This window comes from Oculina patagonica, chromosome 4, assembly GCF_052425735.1.
Source record: "Oculina patagonica isolate OP01 chromosome 4, crgOcupat, whole genome shotgun sequence".
NCBI lineage: Eukaryota > Metazoa > Cnidaria > Anthozoa > Scleractinia > Oculinidae > Oculina > Oculina patagonica.
Window position 1 is genome coordinate 62,245,164 of NC_135761.1, and position 19,399 is coordinate 62,264,562.

At 39.3% G+C, this 19,399-nt stretch overlaps 2 protein-coding genes across 3 annotated transcripts; both read right to left on the bottom strand.

Annotated features, from left to right (window-relative positions):
• Positions 1–4,152: 4,152 nt before the first annotated feature.
• On the bottom strand, positions 4,153–6,358 carry LOC144648951 (uncharacterized). The gene has a single exon (XM_078508403.1). The coding sequence runs from the start codon at positions 6,180–6,182 to the stop codon at positions 4,602–4,604; it is 1,581 nt and encodes a 526-aa protein (XP_078364529.1). The 5' UTR covers positions 6,183–6,358; the 3' UTR covers positions 4,153–4,601.
• Positions 6,359–7,365: 1,007 nt separating this feature from the next.
• On the bottom strand, positions 7,366–19,384 carry LOC144647792 (E3 ubiquitin-protein ligase RING2-like). 2 transcript variants are annotated; one of them, XM_078507492.1, is made up of 14 exons: positions 19,228–19,384; positions 17,523–17,668; positions 15,548–15,597; positions 15,244–15,331; positions 14,875–14,910; positions 14,455–14,535; positions 13,972–14,002; positions 13,601–13,720; positions 11,430–11,482; positions 10,993–11,089; positions 10,183–10,245; positions 9,465–9,541; positions 8,855–8,896; positions 7,366–8,535 (listed from the first exon to the last, which is right to left on the bottom strand). In XM_078507492.1, the coding sequence occupies exons 1-14, from the start codon at positions 19,274–19,276 to the stop codon at positions 8,476–8,478; spliced, it is 993 nt and encodes a 330-aa protein (XP_078363618.1). In that variant the 5' UTR covers positions 19,277–19,384; the 3' UTR covers positions 7,366–8,475. The 2 variants fall into 2 exon arrangements, with proteins under 2 accessions (XP_078363618.1, XP_078363617.1); XM_078507491.1 differs by having other exon boundaries at positions 7,372–8,535; positions 14,431–14,535; positions 19,228–19,383.
• Positions 19,385–19,399: the final 15 nt, after the last annotated feature.

A 19,399-nucleotide genomic window follows, 5' to 3' on the forward strand; every position in this document is an offset into this window, starting at 1 on the left:
GTTTGTTATGGGAAGTTCGGCTTTCCACCAATCATTGTGCGCGTAGTCTCGTTTAATTCATGAAATTGATTTTTATTTACCCACGTAACACGAAAAGTTCTAAAGAGCTTGTTATGGAGATCGAATAGGATTTCATTTTGTAGTGTTGGTTTTTGAGGAGGGAGAAAAACCGGAGAACCCGGAGGAAAGCCCTTGGATTAAGTGCGAGAACCAACAACAAACTCGACCTTCCCTCCCCGTCCCCCTTTCCCAGGATTGACCGCTGACGAGATGCGCGCTATTTATGATGGGAATCACCTAAGTGGCCTCGTTGAAAAACGTTCATGAGAAGTACTAAGATTTAAGCTAAAATTATGTTACATTTGTATAAAATCGAAAGATTTAAAAATTACATATTATATTGAAAAGAGTTGTATATTTGGCAACCGGAATAATAAAAAGACTTTTTCGCGGCTTCTGCCCATACTTTAGGCAGATGCAATAAATCAGCCTGCCTTGTTTGTCTTAGTGCTACATCTCTATTAAAAGTAAAATATTTTTTTAAAAATTGGGGGACTTTTCCATCAATACACCTACGAACTAGATTATAAACATGTCTCTGGCGTCTTGGCTCTGTCGTCTCATAGGCAAGATTCTTTAGAGCCTCATCACTGTTATGATGTTTTACAATCAGTCGTGCAGCCCTCCTGTGTAGTTTTTCTATGAGATCAGAATTGACCTTCCCGCAGCAGTTCCACACCGTGTCACAGTAGTCAAGTACTGGTATAATGGCCAAAATACTTACAAGTCAAGTATAAAGAAAGATGTGAACGCATGGCCAATACCCCAGTCATACGACGAAGTATTTATTTATTTATTTATTGCGTTCAATCGATCTCCTGGACATGTGATGACAAAAAAGACGGGGCAGAATGGTTTAATTGTAAATTAGTAGACACTGTAAAGGATAAGGGGAGGCGCGGTGGCCCAATGGTTAATGCGTTGGACTCCGGATCAAGCGGAATGGGTTCGAGCCCTGGCCGGGGCACTGCATTGTGTTCTCAGGCAAGACACTTTACTGTCATAGTGCCTCTCTTCATCAAGGGGTATAAATTAAGGGTATAAATGGGTACGCTGATGATGATGCATGACCCTGCGATGTACTAGCTTGATGCTACCGATAAGAAACCAGGATAAGCTCCGGCCTTGAGTGCCACTAGACTCGACAGCAGGCTTTACCATGTAAACGATCCGGGGGGTACTCCCCAAAATTTTGCACATGGGTGTGCTGCTGAGCTCTGAGACCCTGGACCTGTATCATTTTCCAGACAAACATTGAAAAAATAGGTATCCTGTTCCAGACAATGTGCACGATGGAAAAAAAAAACATATAGATATAAAAAACACTGGAGAATATCGCAAAGTGCTCACTTGACTTCGTCTGTGGCATGAAGATGAAGCGATGAGAGGAGCAGAGTTTCATAGCTATACTTGATCATACTTAATCAGGATTTTGGAGAAAAATAGACCCTGTTCCAGAGTCAAGGAGGCAAAGAAGCATACCTTGTTAAGCGGCACATACCTGTATAGCCGATGTATGGGAGTACCCCTCCTGGGGGGGGGGGGGGTAATAAGGATAGCAAAACTGCTTGCAATCAGTTTAGGTATTTTTAAGCCAAAATTAAGGAATCAATTTCTTTAAGCAGCGCGGACTCTATCGTATTTCATTTAAGACCTCACCGACTCAGACTACTCGAAGTCTATTGTTATTCAGTTTCTTTCTTTACAAAGACCACACAGAAGTAGGGACTTGCCATAAAGCGATAAATTTCACAGGTACTCCATCTGAAAGCCCCTCTTCCGGAAGAAATGCTAGTCTATCTTAAGTATGTTTAACTCCCAAAATTTTTACCAGGTTACCCAGACTGTAGATTGTAGCTTACAGTCCCTTTTGCCTTATCAAACAAAAAATAGGGAGAGAAGAAAAAAAAGAAATGATATTACCCCTCCCCCTCCCTCCCAAGAATTTGAGCCAGTTTGTCAGTTTTCAAAAAATGTTGTCAATTAATTATATAAAATTTTGTGATAACTTTTAACTTTTTTTATATGAAAGACAAATTATTTTCATGGGAAGAAGAAGGCTTCCCTAGCATGCTCTTTGTCCTTGATAAATTTCTGGTAGTGCTCAGAGTCAAGGTGGATTAGGATACATCCCTGCACCGGCTTGGGCTATTATATATCAAATTCAGAACAAAATAAAGGTATTTGTCACTTCTTTGTTAAACCTCAATTTGAACTTTATTGTTTTACAAGTGTATAGGTGTACAAAATAAGGAGCAGATTAAATAGCATCATCATTATTGTGGTTAAATAAGAAAATATGAATAATTTAATATTGATTAGCTGACAGTTTGAATTAACAACTTGGAATAACTTAAAAGTACTTGTGGCATTTCTTCATGTTAGCTCAAGTTTGCACCAACTTTTCAGACGTTAGAGCAAATCCCGGGGGGTTACTCAGAAATGTTTTTGCTGCCATATGTGCCGCCTGGGTCTCCAAAGTAGCACCTCATTTTAGAAAGAATTTGCATTCAAAATGATACCCCGTTGTAAAAACAGGTCAATTTTAACACCCAGTTTTGGCTACTGATAATTAGAAACTTTCATGCCTTCAAAATATCTCTAAAATGGATATTTCGTTATAGATCGCGAGTCCAAAATCACGACCCCATTGGGGTGCAAGCGTGAGGAGGCAAGTGTGGCCGAGTGGTTTATGGCGCTGGTATTGTAATCCAGAGGCCCCCGGTTCAAGACCTGCCCCGGCCACTAGCTGGATTTGTTTCTCGGTTGTCCCGAGTTCAAATCCTCGACCATGCTTTGTATATAGCCAACTGGTCTGCCTCATGCCAGTTGGGATTTTTAACCTTGTTATGTTCATTTAAAAAATATTTGTTTCCTCTGTTTCAGTGGCATGCCTGTAAACTAGCTATCTCGTTGAGATATGAAGCTAAGTGCATGACCACTATAAACACATGTTTATTTTTTTATACCGGTATAGGTATTTTGGAGGAGTAACCCTTCCCCCCCCCCCCCCCCCCACCCAAGAAGCAAATCTCTGAAAAAGCTAATGCTACTGATGCATGAGTAATCATTAAATATTTGTTGAAAAGTTAAACACTCCTAAAGCTACACAAGGGTTCTTGTTTTTGAAACCAAAAACCCATATTATAATAATAATATTCTTTAGGTGAATATTTGAAATGCATTATAATTTTTGAATATCATGCTTCCTCCATGTGATCAAACTGGCCTTATAATTTCAGACAATAAAATTATCCTATTTTGGGTCCCTTAAAGTATTATAGCAGCTGTGACTGCTGTCCCTTACTTCATACACTCAATCATAACCAACATAATTATGAACCTGATATCACAAAACCATACAGAGAAGCCAAAGGCATGCATTACACATGACTGTCGTTAACTCCCAGCTGCCTGGTAATACATGCAAGAACAATTTGAAATATAGGAATCACCAATGCCTTTTACTTCTTAATAAATATACATACAAAAATTTCTGCATGCTCATTGGCTGAGAGCACGTCAATTAATCCCAAACAGTGCAGAAAGTTGAAATTGAGTGCAAAAAGTTGAAATTGAGTGCAGAAAGTTGAAATTAAATTGATGGACAGGAAAGTCGGAAAGCGCGCAAAACAAAATGGCGGCCAATGTCGGAGTCTTTGAGAGAGCAAAAATCGAGCAAAAACATAACGATTCATGAAAAGTTTGACCCATTTACGAAAGCTATAAGTATATTTAAACCAAAGTAATAGGAATTTTCTTATGCGACGGCTCGTAAAGAAGAAAGATTACAAGCGTGAATTGAAGTTGGACATTTCAGCCCAAACCAAGACAACTGAATAAGGATAAAAGCACCTGATAATGCATAACAGAGAGATTTAAAATTCCCTAGCGGTATCTGGATTTTACAAAGCCCGGCAACTCCGAGCGAAAAGAACGATCAACATTCAACTGCCTCATAGGGCAATTTTAAAACATATAAACAAGAACGAATCGGAAAGGTATTAAGCCACTGAACACGTTTTGTTTGTCATCCACTTCAAGTGAAATTTTTGTATGTGTATTATTAACAAGTAATCACATGACTTTTCTCATACAATTTGGGATAAATCAGCACTCGTAAATTTTTCAAAGACTACAAATTGCACTCGCCCTACGGGCTCATGCAATTTTGTTAGCCTTTGAAAAATTTACTCGTGCTGATTTATCCCAAATTGCACTCGAAATCATGTGATTACCTATACGAATTACATGTTATACAGTAGAATCCCAATTTCTCGAACCTTCAGGGGAAACAAAATTGCTCTCGAGAAATCGGGGGTTAAATTACAGAGAAGTACTATATTCAAGGTAAAAAAATTGGTTCATTAAGAAACTGTGAATTTTGAGAAACCAAAGGTTCCAAAAATCAGGATTCCACTGTACATTACATTTCCCAGTCCTTTATGCTTATTTCTACATTTTCTGTCATTCTCAAATGCCAATATTTTGACAGTTTAGTAGTTGCCTTCAGGTTGTTAGTTTGTCAAGGCAAAATCATTTCATGTAACAACTTTTAGTGTTTTGAAAACCAAGTCAGCAAATTGGCAAGCCATGTCTTGTGTAACCACATTACTATAATACACAATGCTCCAGGAGAGTTCACCATTGACAGTGACTATGTTGTTTCCAAACACAGGACCAAAGTTGTGCCCTGCGCAAGCAAAATATACTCCAGTACACTTGTAAGCATTTGCGTCAACCTCTTTTCCAAAGGTGTGGCGTCCAAGATTGGATACATTGAACAAAGAATCCAAGCGGCCCGCTGTTTTCTTATTTTTAGATGCTTTGTAGCATTTTCTGGCAAGGTCAATGTTCAAGGCGTGAATTTTTTTCAAGGAAGAATGATGTCTGCCCTGGGCAACAGCTTGTCTCACCTGTTTTGTACATTTCTGTGCAAATTTCCAGAAATCTTTGCACATGTCTTGTAGTACTGGTACTGGCATCTTAACCTCGCAGTCTAAAGAGAGACAACCAAGATCCTGACTCGTTAATGGTGGGTTGCACTCCTGTCTGACGTTGACATTAAAACTCAAGGGAATAGTCATTGGTATTCTTAATTCACCATTTTGTAACATTGTTGCCATGGCAATGCTTGTTGCAGCAATGAATGCTCCATGTACTGTGCACTTGTTCTCTTTGCAATTCTTTGCAAGCTGCGAAATTGCTTCATTAGGTAAATTTCTGGGGAGTATGCAGGTTTTCTTCAGTGTACTTGGATCACCCAAGCTGATTGGTGGGATCACCGCCGTGAACTGGTTTCTTGGCTTACCCACAATCTTGTGCAAAAGTCGAGTGAAGATCGGCTTAAGAGCTAGTAACATCCTGTCAAACTGCGGCAGTGTAATATGATGCGTCAAAAGCTCTGAAGGGGAGGGCTTCAGGGGTACAGTAATTAAATTAATATTCTTGTCATAGCTCTGTAATTGATTATTATTGTGCCTTGTGTTTAAGAAATCTAAAAAGTCATCACAAAGTTTTAACAAAGACATGTCATCTGCAATGAGCTGGTGTGCAGTGAAAAGCAATGTGTTACTGTACCACCCCTCCGTTGTTTCAAACTCTTCCTTGAGCATTCTAACTCTCCACAGGGGACCGTCAGAGGCCTGGAACGGATTCAAGAGTTCTTTTTCAAACGAAGACTCCCATTGTCGAGCTTGCTTACTTTTGACATAAAAATCCACGGCTAATGGCTCGTCCATCTCAATAAAACACTTCAACGGCTTTCCTTTCCCCTTCACAGTAATTTCTTTGACTCGCATGCGAAGAATTGAGTGTTTTTTAGGCAAGAGTTCCAAAGCTTCTCGGACCACGTTCTGGTTAAGTGGGACTTTGGACTTCAGCAAAAGAACAATCGTTTGTAAACTTCCACCGTAGCTATGCAAATCATCAATCAAGCTTTCATACACTCCTAGGCGTCTTCCAACTTGATCATCGGAATCAAGGACATCTTGTTCTTTCTTTTTCTGTCGCAGTCGATCTGAACACAAGCCAATAAAAGTCAATATTGCCACTGCGTACACACCAGTCAAGCCAATCTCTGGAAGGTATTTGCTCAACAGCTCCAAAGCAGACCAAAACATGATCGTCCACTATCGATTCCCTGTGAAACTGGCCGTCGATAAGGCTAATTCGTGATTTTCTGCTTGTTAATTTAGCGGCTTCCAAACTTTTCAAAACAATTTTCCACTTGTCGAGCTTTTGAAATATTCGACTTCGTTCCTTCGATTCCTCTCGCACGTGTGTTCACGTCACTTCCGGTTGTCGCGAGGAAGAAACAGGAAGGGTTGGGGTACAGGGGTTCAGTCATGTGTAAAATTTGTTCATGCTTTCAGGCAGGATTCATACAGGTATGAACCCCTCCCAGGGATTTCAGGGAACAAGGGAACATAACCATAAAATAATTGAACAAACAGGAAACAACAGAGAAACAGGGAACAAAAGGAAAATAAAGCTGGGAACACTGCAACAAAAGCGGAGAACAGGGATCACAACAATCAATAAAATACTTTCAGAGAACAAGGGAACATGCCCCCACCCCCAGAGGGGCTCAAGTATAGTTCCTTAAAAACATGACTGTGACAGACGACAAATCACACGAGTGAGTACAAGTCGTGTTTACGACGGACGGGTTGGGTAGCAGCTCTTGCAAGATAGATCACAAATGAATCAGATGAATGGCTCGCTACCTCTCAAGAAAGCAATAGAACAAACAACAGGAACAATGCCCTAGTCCCCCCAAAACAAAAAAAGCCACTTCTTTGCAAGTGTTTTTCTACTTTAGAAAGTTCTATAATGCTGAGGTTTCTTTTAATTTAAAGTTATTTTTCTACATCAAAAACGACTAAAAATATCGTGATATTGTAACAACCAAATCCCATAATTTTGGGAAATAAATTTTTGCAAGGTCATGGTTCATAGTTGAGTGCAGTGATTGCTCCACAAACAGCCAATTTCTCGGCGGTTTGTGCAACTACGTACGAGTCTGTCTGGGATATAGTTCGGGTTCTCTCTCTAGTTTCGACGCACAACCCTGCCTTACGGATGACAGTTTGTGGAGTGCTTCCTCACTGGTTAATAGGTGATTGTGAAGAACAGCTCCTGTTAACCGACTGTTGGTCGTTTGTCGGTCGTCTGTCGGCCGACAAACGGCCAACTGTCGGCCCCTCTGTTGGACGACAAACGGCCGACTGTCGGCCGAAAGACGGCCAACTGTTGGCCGACAGACAACCGACAAACTGCCGACAGGTTTTAGGTATAACACAATTCTTATTGTGTGGTTCGTTAGAAAAAAAAACTGCACTGACGAAGGGCTAACGCTCGACACGTCAGCCTTTGGAATTCGCTAAGGGCGGCAGAAGGGGAAGGGGACCAATTTTGGACTGGGGGTACAGCAAATCACTTTCATTAATAAAACTATTTGTTAAAAAATACACACTTGAATAAATATTGAGGATATACCGTATTTATTCGGCTATAAATAGCGAAGAAAAGACGAATAAAAACTTCATTCTTAACGTTTCTTCACTAAACCAAATGGCTTTTTAGGAGCCGCCACTTAAATAAAAGGTAATGAACAAGAATTAATTACAAATGCTTGTTAATTTTCTTTATCGATGATCGCTCGGCTTATAGATGAATAATTTATTCAAATTCAACTCTTTTCTAGTACCATGGAATTTTTTTTCGGCGGAAATACTCGGCTATAAGCCGAACCCCCGATTTGGTTGGGTTTTGACCAGTTTTCTGTAAGATTTGGTGAAAAAATCGCTCGGCTTATAGCCGAATAAATACGGTAAATGACTTTTATTTGACAAACTAATTACAATAAACAAGATAATAAATGCATAATCGTTCCTGTTACAATACAGGATTAAGGATTTTTACTTTTAACATGGATGTAACTAAGAGTCGTGATCGATGAGGAATGGGTGACATGACATCACAACTTCAGCTATCAGTTACTGATTATATACTTACTTCCCAAAATACACCCTTGACAAACATTACTTGTTTTATGAGGGTGTAAACAAAGAAAATTTATTAATAGCCATGGTCCAGTAAGCAAAAGGCTCAAAGTATACTTACAGACACTGACTTGAAAGTTACCTGAGAATCACTTATACTATTTTACATCACAAAGTGTATCACAAGAAGCTAAAATGCAATATGTTCACAGGGAAAACACAACGTGGAACCTCTTTTGCACGGTATGCAGAATGTACATCAGTTCAAATAATATAACATGCTTTAGAACAGCCGGGGTATGCTTTTGACCAACAGAGATGAACAATCATGTGCTTTGTACAGGCCACCACTCCCTTCCATGTTTTTCTGCAGAAGTCTGCAGGATGATGCTTGTAAATTTTTATGCCGTCAGCTCTGTGGTTTGGTCAGGGCGTAGTACATCTCCAGTGGCTTGTTCACTTTCCAGTACTACAAAAACACATAAACAAAATGAAACTGTCAATATTATCAAAAACACATTGTAGAAATGTGCTGTTCTGCCTGGAACAAGTGTCTGCTTCTTCAAAGCTATTACTGCTACTGATTCTGCTATTATTAGCTACCATTTTGACAAACAAGTGTTTTGTCAGTTCTGGAAATAGGATTAATTGCCTGTAACTTAAAAAGTATTTGTTTGCTGTAACTGGAAACATGATCTGTTATCATTCTACCCAGTGTGCATTAACTTGTTGTACCTGCCGGGTATGCCTGACATATATAATTACTCCATTTTTAAATGACTCATTACCTTCTCATTGACAAAATCCAATATCATTGAACCAGGAAGGGGCTGAAAAGTTGAAATAAAAGTCAATACACTGTAAACTCTGACAGCAATGCATAACAACCTGGTGTGGCCTAGAATCTCGATTCCTTGAACATCCTAATAACTCAAACCAAGGTTTGAGAAATCATCATCATCATCATTTATTTGCCACTTCAGAATTAAACATACAAATTAAAATAACTTAAAAAGATAGGGCGAGGAGACCTCCAAGAAACCACAAGGCTTACGGGGGAGGCCACCTCGGGTTAGCAATTAGTTTGTAATTTTGCTGTGAATGTGCAGCTGTAGGCCAATTTCAGACTCATTTTATTAGAAATTTAATCTTTTTTTTTTTTAAAAGAAGAGAAGCTACTCGAACCAGTGATCGATTCTGGTAGAGAATTCCAAATTTTAGGACCCTGGATAAGGCACAATTTGCTGGTTAACTGACAGAACTCTTGTTAGCTGCTTAAAAATCTTTAACTAGGTTTGCTTACTTCAATGTGCATGGCCCATGTCTGGGTATTTTAGTACAGTAAAAGGGTCATACATGTCAGATAATTGATTGAACATGTACATGCGTGTTACTTACTGTGTACTGTCCTGGCATGCTGGCAATGTATATTGTGAACTGGGGAACATCCGTGGGCTCTTCTGTTGGGTTAGCACCTAGCAATAACAGTCATTTCACAATCAATATATGTCTACATCTGGTCAACCGTAACATACTGATAGCAAAACATGTAAATGGTGCTTCCAGGGAAATTTATTACAAATTGGTTTGTCCCTAACATTGATTTCATGTACATGTACTGTAGGTTTATTGTTTGTGTATCCAGTACAGTAACTGCAAGTGACACACATGACATACCGTAAAATTCCGGATATAAGCCCCCCTGCTTATAAGCCCCCCCCACCCCTCCCCGGTTATAGGCCCATCAACCTGGAAACAAAAAATTACATCCGGTTATAAGCCCCCCCGGATATAAGCCCCCCTCTCCCAGATGACAGTACTGAACAGGGCTAAATGTTGCTTTTTTGTGCGTTTTTAACTTAAAGTCGTATTTCGATCAACACTCCGGAGGCTCGTTTCGAAACGTTTTGTTCCTTCCGCTTATAAGCCCTCCGAATAATAAAAATCCACCCAAAACCCCTAACGAAGTTGTATAAGCCCAGGGCTTATAACCGGAATTCTACGGTAACTATTTGCATCCGCACTGCTACAAACAGTAATGTACAAATACATGTAAACATGTAATTAATTCTGCAACGAATGTGATTAGTGGTCAATAAATATTACCGTCACTTACCAGTTTCCTCCTGCTGTGACTCAAGTGCAAGTCTCATGGCCAAGTACTTGGCAAGATGGTCAACTACATATCACATGAAAGAAAATAGTTATAAATCACAAAGTCAAAATGGCAGTGTAGGGGTTGCAAAACGTTTTATTATTAATTTGGTATTCATTGATGGCAAATACATGTAACTTTAGACATGTACAGGAAAGGACGCAGAAACTAAAACCCTTCATACAGGCTAGCTGAAAAGTTGAAAGGGAGATTGTGAGATCTACAAGAAAGGTCTTCTCATTTAGGTAAGGTACTATTACCATTTTTGAGCGACCGTGAAAGGCAAACATTTTTCTGCGTTTTCTCACGTGTAAAACATTCAAGCTTGTCTAGTCAAACTGTCGCGTTTTACAAGTAAACCAATTAACGTTGTTTAACGTAAAAAATACTCTCAAAATGAAAAATAAATAAATTATAAACAATCATTGATCGCTGTCACAACAATTGCCAGAAATGTAAAGCTGCCCTTTGCTGTCGACATTCATTGAAGAAATATAAAAAGTCGACGTTGAAGTTTTCAATACCATTGTTTCATGCGGCGAAACACACCGGCGGAGCTGTCAAACTTGACATGTTGATGCCACAAATGTTAATTGGTTCAGCTGAAAAACGCAACGATTTGTCTAGTCAAACTTGAATGTTCTACCCTTGAAAAAACGCGGAAAAAAGTTTGCCTTTCACGGTCACTCCAAAATGGTACTAAGACAGTCTTCTCATTCAGTGACTACAGGCTGGTACAGTGTACACATAAATTTAGTTTTTGAAACCCACCTGACGCGTTAGCTGTAGTTTTAATGTAGCGTGTTTGCTGGGCGACTGTCTCTGGGTCGTGATCCTTGGGGTGTGGCTTAAAGACCAGTTCTATTTCCTGTAAAAATAATCTGATTTTTAGCCACAGACCAGGCAATTAATTTTATTCGTTCAGTAGTGGGTTCTCACAAAACATGCAGTATAAATGCAGCTTACCTCTTCATTTTGAAAACCAAACATTTTTTTTTTAATAGTGTTCATTTGGTCGGTCAAACCCACTGGGGTTTGGTTGACAAACTTAAAAAGTTTGGAACTGATTTTTAGTTATTGCCTGGTGAGGTTTGACTCTGGGAGGTAGAATTAACCTGACTATAAGGGCCCTGTTGCTGATGATTGCTTGATTCAGTACATTTATTCTGTTACATGTAACTGTACACTACATTATTTTGTATTCTTACATTTACTGGCTCCGATGTTTCTGCAGTAGCTTCTCCAGTGGAGTCAAGAGTATCTGTAAAAATATATTGAAATACAACATTATTCTATCATACATGTTAACCACAAATCTCACTTTTTACATGTATACTCTTTCTGTGACCCCATCCAGGCATTCAATATTGAACGATCACTAGCCATCTGTTGCATTATGAGAGGAAGTGGGGATACATGCATTGCATGCGTTGTAAACATTTTACCATTTTTTGCAAGATAAAGTTTTGGTCTGAGCAGTGTATCCGTAGTTGAGAAGTAGTTCAGTCGAAGGATTGTTATAAAACTTGAATGAAGGCTTTTCACGACTTGAGGGAATTAAACCGAAAACAATGGCTTGACAATCCCTATCAGTAACTATTGTTTCTTCACCGCGGGATACTGCGTCTTTCTTACCGTGCGCAGCGTTCGGTCACGTTCGTCCAAGACGAGGTTGAGCTTTCCGCGGTACCGCGGTGGATAAGCGGCACAACCGAGCAGCAAGGACGAGGTTTCACCACGTGCTAATGGGTTACAAGTAGTTTTGGGCGGTACTGTATGTATAGTTATTAAACACCATTTACAAACACTCATCCCACCAATCCACAGCAACGATTAATCCTAACTGTTCAAAAGGCAGGCACAGGAGGCCCATGGTTTGCACATTTGACTCCTGATTGAGCATTCTGACCCCGAGGGGGGAGGAACTCCCATATTAAAGGGACAGGGATGCTCGTCGGAAATTTTGAAAAAAAAAACCCTAAAAGAGACCAATCTGGGCGTGGCTCAAGCCATTTTAGACCCCTAAAAGATGCCAAAATTCTGAGAAAAAGAACTTACAGTATATTTGTATATTTCTTCGTGTGCAACCCTAAACGAGATCCTGACGGCTAAAAATATTGTCATTTTCTTGCATTTTCCCCAGAACACCCTGAGCGAGACCCAAAGTCCGAAATTTATACCCCTAAGCGAGACGACAAGCATCCTCGTCACTCTCATATGGGATCCCCCCCCTGGGATTCTGATTGCAAGCCCTGGCCTAGGTCATTACATTATGTCCTGCAAGGGATGCATGGTATGCTTTGGAAACCAGGACAAGCTCTGGCAGTATGTGACACTTTTGCCCAATGTGGCCTTTTCTTTCTTAAGGTGGCTTAATACAGTTTTGAGAGGGCAAATCAGTGCAATCTTCAACTCTCTTGTACAATCTCCAGAAAAGTTTTTTTCTTTCTCTTATCATTATTTGTTACATCCTAAAACCATCTAATGCGATATTTGGAAAATAAAAATGCTAATAAACAGCTTGAATGGACGGCCGAGTGCTTGAGAGGGGACTGGCACTAGTAGTTTAAACGGCGTTTTTCTCAAAATCTACCCGTACGACCCTACCTCAAAATTTCAGAAATAAGAAACTGGCTTTGAATTATCATTCATGCAAAATAATATAAAAATCTGTAAGACAGATTTTTCGCAAAATAGGAAACTGTGATATTTTGCCGATTTTTAAAATAGCCCAAAATCTGTCTTACAGATATTTTCAAAATTTTGGCTGTGGACGTGGTTCACCCCTTAAATTTAATTGTGAAAGTTTCATAATAGGTTGTACGGTAGGTTTTCGAGAAAATCTGGATCAAAATCTGGCTTTTACGACCTCCGAAGCGAATCAAATTGCGCGTGCGAGCGCGCGCTAATATGACGCCATGCATCGCGAGCGATAATGAAAGACAGATTTAGAACTTCTCTGTCGGTTGTTTATCCACCATTTTGTCGTTTCGTTTTCCGTCCCAGGTTTCATGACCTATCTGAAAGTATTTTTTTTAATTTTCTTTCGTATACAAATTTGGTAAAGCGCGGTAAAACAGATGGAACTCTTTTTCGTTTCTGTTCAGAGTTGCTAGTGCCATTTTAGTCCGCGCGAGCAATAATGACGTCAAGCAGAAAATCGTAGCGCGCGCTATTGAGCCACGTAAAAACTGTATTCAGCCACCTTAAGAAGGCAGATCATAGCGAAGAAAAATAAAAAACACCCTAGGCTGGGCGCATGTACATGTACATACGCATACATGTATAAATAGATTTGTTAAGTGTCTTAAAGCGTGGTCAAGCATTGGTATTTTGTTGAAGAAATATTGAATACTTGTATTGCTATTTAGTAACTCACTTTCACTTGCATCAGATTCAGGATCTGAAGAAGTCTTCTGCCTCTTGCGTACAACATTGCTACCACCTTCTCCTGCTGGTGGTTGGCCTGTCGCACCTGGTGTGCCTGGGATCCCTGGAGCTACATTGTGTAAAATTACTTTAATATTTAGGACATGTTGTATATTCTCATGAACAATCAGTACAAGAAGACATTGTGTAATTTTGCTTTGACATAATTAAGTGTAGAAAAATCAGAGCAGATTATTTATAATCGCTACTATACACTGTATGAGTACATGTACATGTGCTCAACAATAGCTTTTAATATAGGTTGTATATCATTGTGACCAAATTATGATACATAAAATGACATTATAAAATGCATATTACCTGCTGATGGGTCATCTGATGATCGTTTTCTCTGAAATAACAAGGAACATAATTATGATAAGAGAAGCAGACAGGAGCAATACAGTTGAACCCCGTTATTTCGAACCGTCAGGGGAAACAAAAAATAGTTCGAAATAGCGGGAGAGAAATAGCCGATAGTAAATGACTGAAGGGCAAATCCAAGGGAAAAGGGTTTTAGTTTGAATTAACGGGAAATTCGAAATAACCGAGTTCGAATTAGCGAGGTTCAACTGTATTTGATTAGCTTCCTTAGCTTTCCCTTTTCCTGCAAGTGTTCCTCAGATTACATGTACATTTACTTACAATAGCTTATCTCGTGTGTATACATGTCAATGTAAAAGCATGCTTTCACTTATAAATGCTTATGTTAGTGTTAAACATGTAAACCACCTTCTGAAGAACTAAATAAAATCCAGACATGAAAATTAGCAAACATACTACTCTCTGTGCTCTGTTTATTGCCTGGAGTTTAAGTCCTTCTTCAATGCTACTTGTCAAGGCTTGCTGGTTATGGTGCTTGTTCAATCTCTGTAGAACTTTTTCCTGTAAGTTATATTTAAAGAAAATATTAATACTACTCAAGACAACACATACTGTAAGACTTAGTATTAACAGAAATGCAGTCATGTTCTATTGGAAGTCCGCTAATCTGATTGGCTCTTGTCTGATCCAATGCAGGTTTTACCGCTGGGGAGATAAGTTTGGCTTACAGTCATGCAAAGGAAGTTCCTTTGTCATTGCCGATCGTGGAGTGGTTTTTTCTCCCTTTAAGCCATATACTTTGTGGTTTTTGAGGTCTGATTATTTTTGGTGCTTTAAGATCTCTCAGGAACGCGACCTTAATAATTAAAAGTACATGTACCGATGATCAATTTTACCAACCTGATGAGCTTCATATTCATCTCTGTCTGGGTAAATCTGAAATTACATACAATCAAATAGATCAACAAATTAAAATTATAATGATAATGCCAGCTCCAGCAGAAATTAAAAAATTAATATACTTGTTGGGGAATGTTCATTCTGCTGTATAATTCAAGACCAAACTAAAAGTGGGGGCACAAACCTAATTTCTGAGTCCACTAATATATTTGTTAGGTAAAGTCAAGTTTGCTTAGTACATGTTTGCAAACTACATGATCTTCCATGTTAAACAACAATTGATATGCATGCAATAAAAATAAATAATGACACCAGTTCAGTATGAAAATTCACAAAAAAATAGTGAGACATAAAAAGCGACTAACTTACCTTTGCAATGAGGGCATCAAAATTAGGATCTGGACGTAAAGAGCGCTTCGAAATCAACTTCTTCCTACATGTTGGGCATTCCTTGTTTCTGAGGTATTAGAAATGAAATGGAATATTGAGCAGATGTCAATCGACAGTATTTAATATATTCACACCAATGTATCTGATTTTTAACTGTTCTTCTCAGTTAATACATGTAATTAAAAAGATCAAATTTTTGATATTGTTTGTATTTTAGTGTCCCCAACTTGCTCCAAAAGCTAAACATTTTAAGACGTGTACACATGAAGCTTTTTGTTCTTACCCGCTTCTTAAAGCTGTGATGATGCACTCTTGGCAAAATCTGTGTAAACACTAAATACAAAGAAAAAAATACAAATGTAGGCTCATCAACACCCGATTTGACGGTTTTCCAATATCAAATGAGCTAGGCTGTGTATCTTGACCCCCAGGGGGGGTACTTCGGGATCCAAGTGACGGGGATGTGCGAAGGATTTTTGGGGGGTCGAAATTTTCGATTCCGGGTTTTTTTTTGGGTAGGAGAATTTGGCAGGTATTTTTTTGGGTGACTTGATTTAAATAGGGGATTTTTTTGGGTATTAAAATCAAACTAAAGTGCCTCGGCGCGTCCTTGACAATTAAGGGGTAATTTGACTAGGGATTTTTTGGGCATTTTTTTTTGGTCCAGGGATTTTTTTTTGGGTAATGTCGAGAGACTTAGGGATTTTTTTGGGTCCTGAGTTTTGCCTCCATTCGATCATCCCCGTCACTTTGATCCCGGAGTACCCCCCCCCCCCCTGGGTCTTGACCTTAAAGCATACATTCAATTTCATGAAGTACCTGGTCCTAAAAACTTTAATTTCCTCAACAGATTGAGTTACATGTACATATATAAGAGAACCATATCCATTATACACCGAATGCAAATATGGCGGACAACTCGGTCGTTGCCTGGGACGAGCTACATGAAAGCGAGGCTTGTCAGGCTTCGGTGTTTTGGTTTGACAATGCTTTCGTACAAAAGTCTGGCTTATTCGTCGATCTGGTGTGTTTATTTTCGCTGCTCCTACGAGTTGCTGTGTTTCTGAATGCCACGAGAAGTGATAGAAGTGTTCACTGTTTGCCTCTAAGGGAAAAAGTGGACCGATGCAATTTGTTGAGACGAAAGAAAGGAGTACAAAGGAGTTCACGATTGCTGCGGGAACTTTGTTCGCTACCGATTTCAGGTTAGAAGATCTTAGAAAATGTGCAAGCGATCACATTTAGCTTCAAGTCGTTCTTATTTGGCTCAATGCTTTCACTAGCGTTAACTATGGGGCAGTTGAATTTATTCACTTATTTAGTATTTGATCGCGCGATTCCGTGCGAGTGGATCGGACGCGAACAAAGCCGGACAAGAACAACTTCTTTTGTGACAGAGGATGTCTTGGAAGTGGAGCTTTTCTTTACCTTGGTAAAGGTACTGGCCATGCAACTTGTGCTGGAACACCACCAGACACCACATAAGTTCGTCATTTATACGAAGTTTCTAAGATCTTCGAACCTGAAATGTAGCGAACAAACCTCAATAGTTCCCACGGCGATCGCCCGATCGCGAACTCCTTTCTTTCTTCTCAACGCATTGCATTGATCCAATTTTTCCCTTAGAGACAAACGGTTAACACTTCTATCACTTCCTGTGGCATTCAGAAACACAGCAACTCGTAGGCGCAGCGAAAAGAAACACACCAGATCGACGAATAAGTAAGACTTTTGTACGAAAGCATTGTCAAAACAAAACACCGAAGCCTGACTAGCCTCGCTTTCATGCAGCTCGTCCCAGGCACCGACCGAGTGGTCCGCCATATTTGCATTCGGTGTATAAGAGCGCCCCCTTCTTTTAATAATCATACTAATACAGTGTAAACGTACATCCTATTTCTGTCAAATTTCTCCCTCTATGTTTGTAAGTTTGGCATTCATTGAACCATACTAAGGACAGTAAAATGGGACAGGGCTCGAAAAAAAACTTGAATTCCAACTTGCCCATAGGGCAAGTAACTCTCAAACTTTGCTTGCCCGGGCACTTTTCCCCCTTGCCCAGGCTCTCAAACTTATTAATAATTCATGAAATTAAGTTAATTGATGGTTTGCCAGGGCCCTTGCCCGTCAGGCAAGTAAGCATGAAAAGTCACTTGCCCGGCAGGAAAATCAACTTGTCCCGGACGACCGGACGGGGGTTTTGGTGAACCCTGTGGGAGTAACATCATTACACTTACCCAGTTGGATATTTGACTCACCTCTTTTGTCGTCATTGTATTTTTGAGCATGTCCAAGCAAATGGGACACATGAGTTCACTGTGGAGGCTGCGAGGTGAAATTGAAATCTCTGTTCCATCAGTAATGGCTTCCTGAGGTGTGCGATGGAGTTCATACAAGCTTAGCTCTGAGAAGGTCAAAAAAGGAACATTTTAAGTCTGAATATTGACATGTTAAATAATTGTGTTGCAGTTAAAGTGATTTCGCGGGGTTTTTTTGGGTTTATTAGTAACTGAAGGTCATTAGAATCCAGGTCTTTGTCTACCAGCCTCTCATGAGGGTAGCAAAGAGGGTGTTGTGATCCGGTTTCACGCACAAATTTCAACCAAATTTACGCGTCACGTATACTTGAAGCAGCAGAATTCATGAATCAAATGTCTTTTACAGCTATTTTCACTCATCACAGTATAATTTTAGCCCTATTTTCACGCATAATAATAATAATAATAAAGACTTTATTTAAAATGAGGGTAACACTAAATAGCAAAGCTAACAAACCTGTGGCCCTCCCTAAAAATTACACTAGAATATTATAAAAACACTATATACATTGAAAATTGAATACGAATATGCATAATAGTAAACGATATATGAAGCTAAAAAGTTAAAACTATACAAAAAAATGATGTAAAAGCTGCTGCTCCGAAAACACCCGATCTCTGAGAGATTCTTTAAAGGGCTTCGGCTGTTCGATTCGCCTTTTTGAGATAGGGAGAGCATTCCAAAGGCGGGTGGCAGAAACAGAAAAAGTGCACCCGCCTTCTGTCTCCCTTCTGAATTTCGGGCAGCGCAAGTTAAAATAAGCGTAGCGAGTGCTTCTTTTGTTTGCTTGGCTATTTAACACAAGTTGGTCGCTTAAAAACGTAGGGACGTTTCCATAGATCCGTTTGTGGACTAGCGCGCATTTGTTTATATTACATTGTTCGTGTACTGGGATCCATCCCAGTCTATTAAAAAGTTCCACAGATGATGCACGCGGTTCTGCAAAGAGAATGACTCTGGCTGCGCGCTTCTGTAGTTTAAGAACGCATCACAGACTAATTTTTGCCCTTTTTACATGTCACACATAAACCCTTTGCTACCCTCTTTCGTGTCTTTTGAACTTTGGTAGGGGAAGCTAACAAATGTTGCAAATTAACAAAGCTATATCAAAATAAAATGACAATCCAATAGTTTTCTTGTTTATAAAGATCAAAATATTGATTGAACAGATCCCTTTTCATCCCCTGTTATTTTAACTAAATATAATTTTATAGTTGAAAGTAGCTATTTATAAATAATTAATTAATGAGATTAAAAGAGGAAGATAAAAGAAACACAGGAAGCACCAGCAAGTACAGAAAAAAAGTGTGGAAACTGGTAAGCCCTTTGAAATAAGATTAACATCAAGATAACAATAATGAAGAAAAAAAAGATTGAGGAATTTTCGGCTTTTATTATTAAGCCCACTCATTCAGACTCATTTCACTCCACGTTTCACTAAGCTGGAAACGAAGGCAAAGCATTTTTGTACTTAAAATGGATAAAATCAAGTTGATTTTTTGTATGTATCCATTCTAAGCTTGAGAAACTGGAAAAGTCGACATAAAGTTGCTGAGAACAGATTGGAAGACATGGAATTTGTTTGACGTGTGGGCATAAGATGGCCATGTGTTTAGCATTGATTAGCAGTTTGTCAATACTTACCCCAAGACTTTGGCTGTTGGACTGGTTGGGGTGCAACTGGGATAGCCATTACAAATGCCTTTTACTCCAAAGTGTACTTTTAAATGGCAGAAATTCAACAATTCAAACGGAACTTCTCAGTATCCACAAAGACAAAATCCCACAAAATCTTGAGAGGAAGTGAATTGCTTGG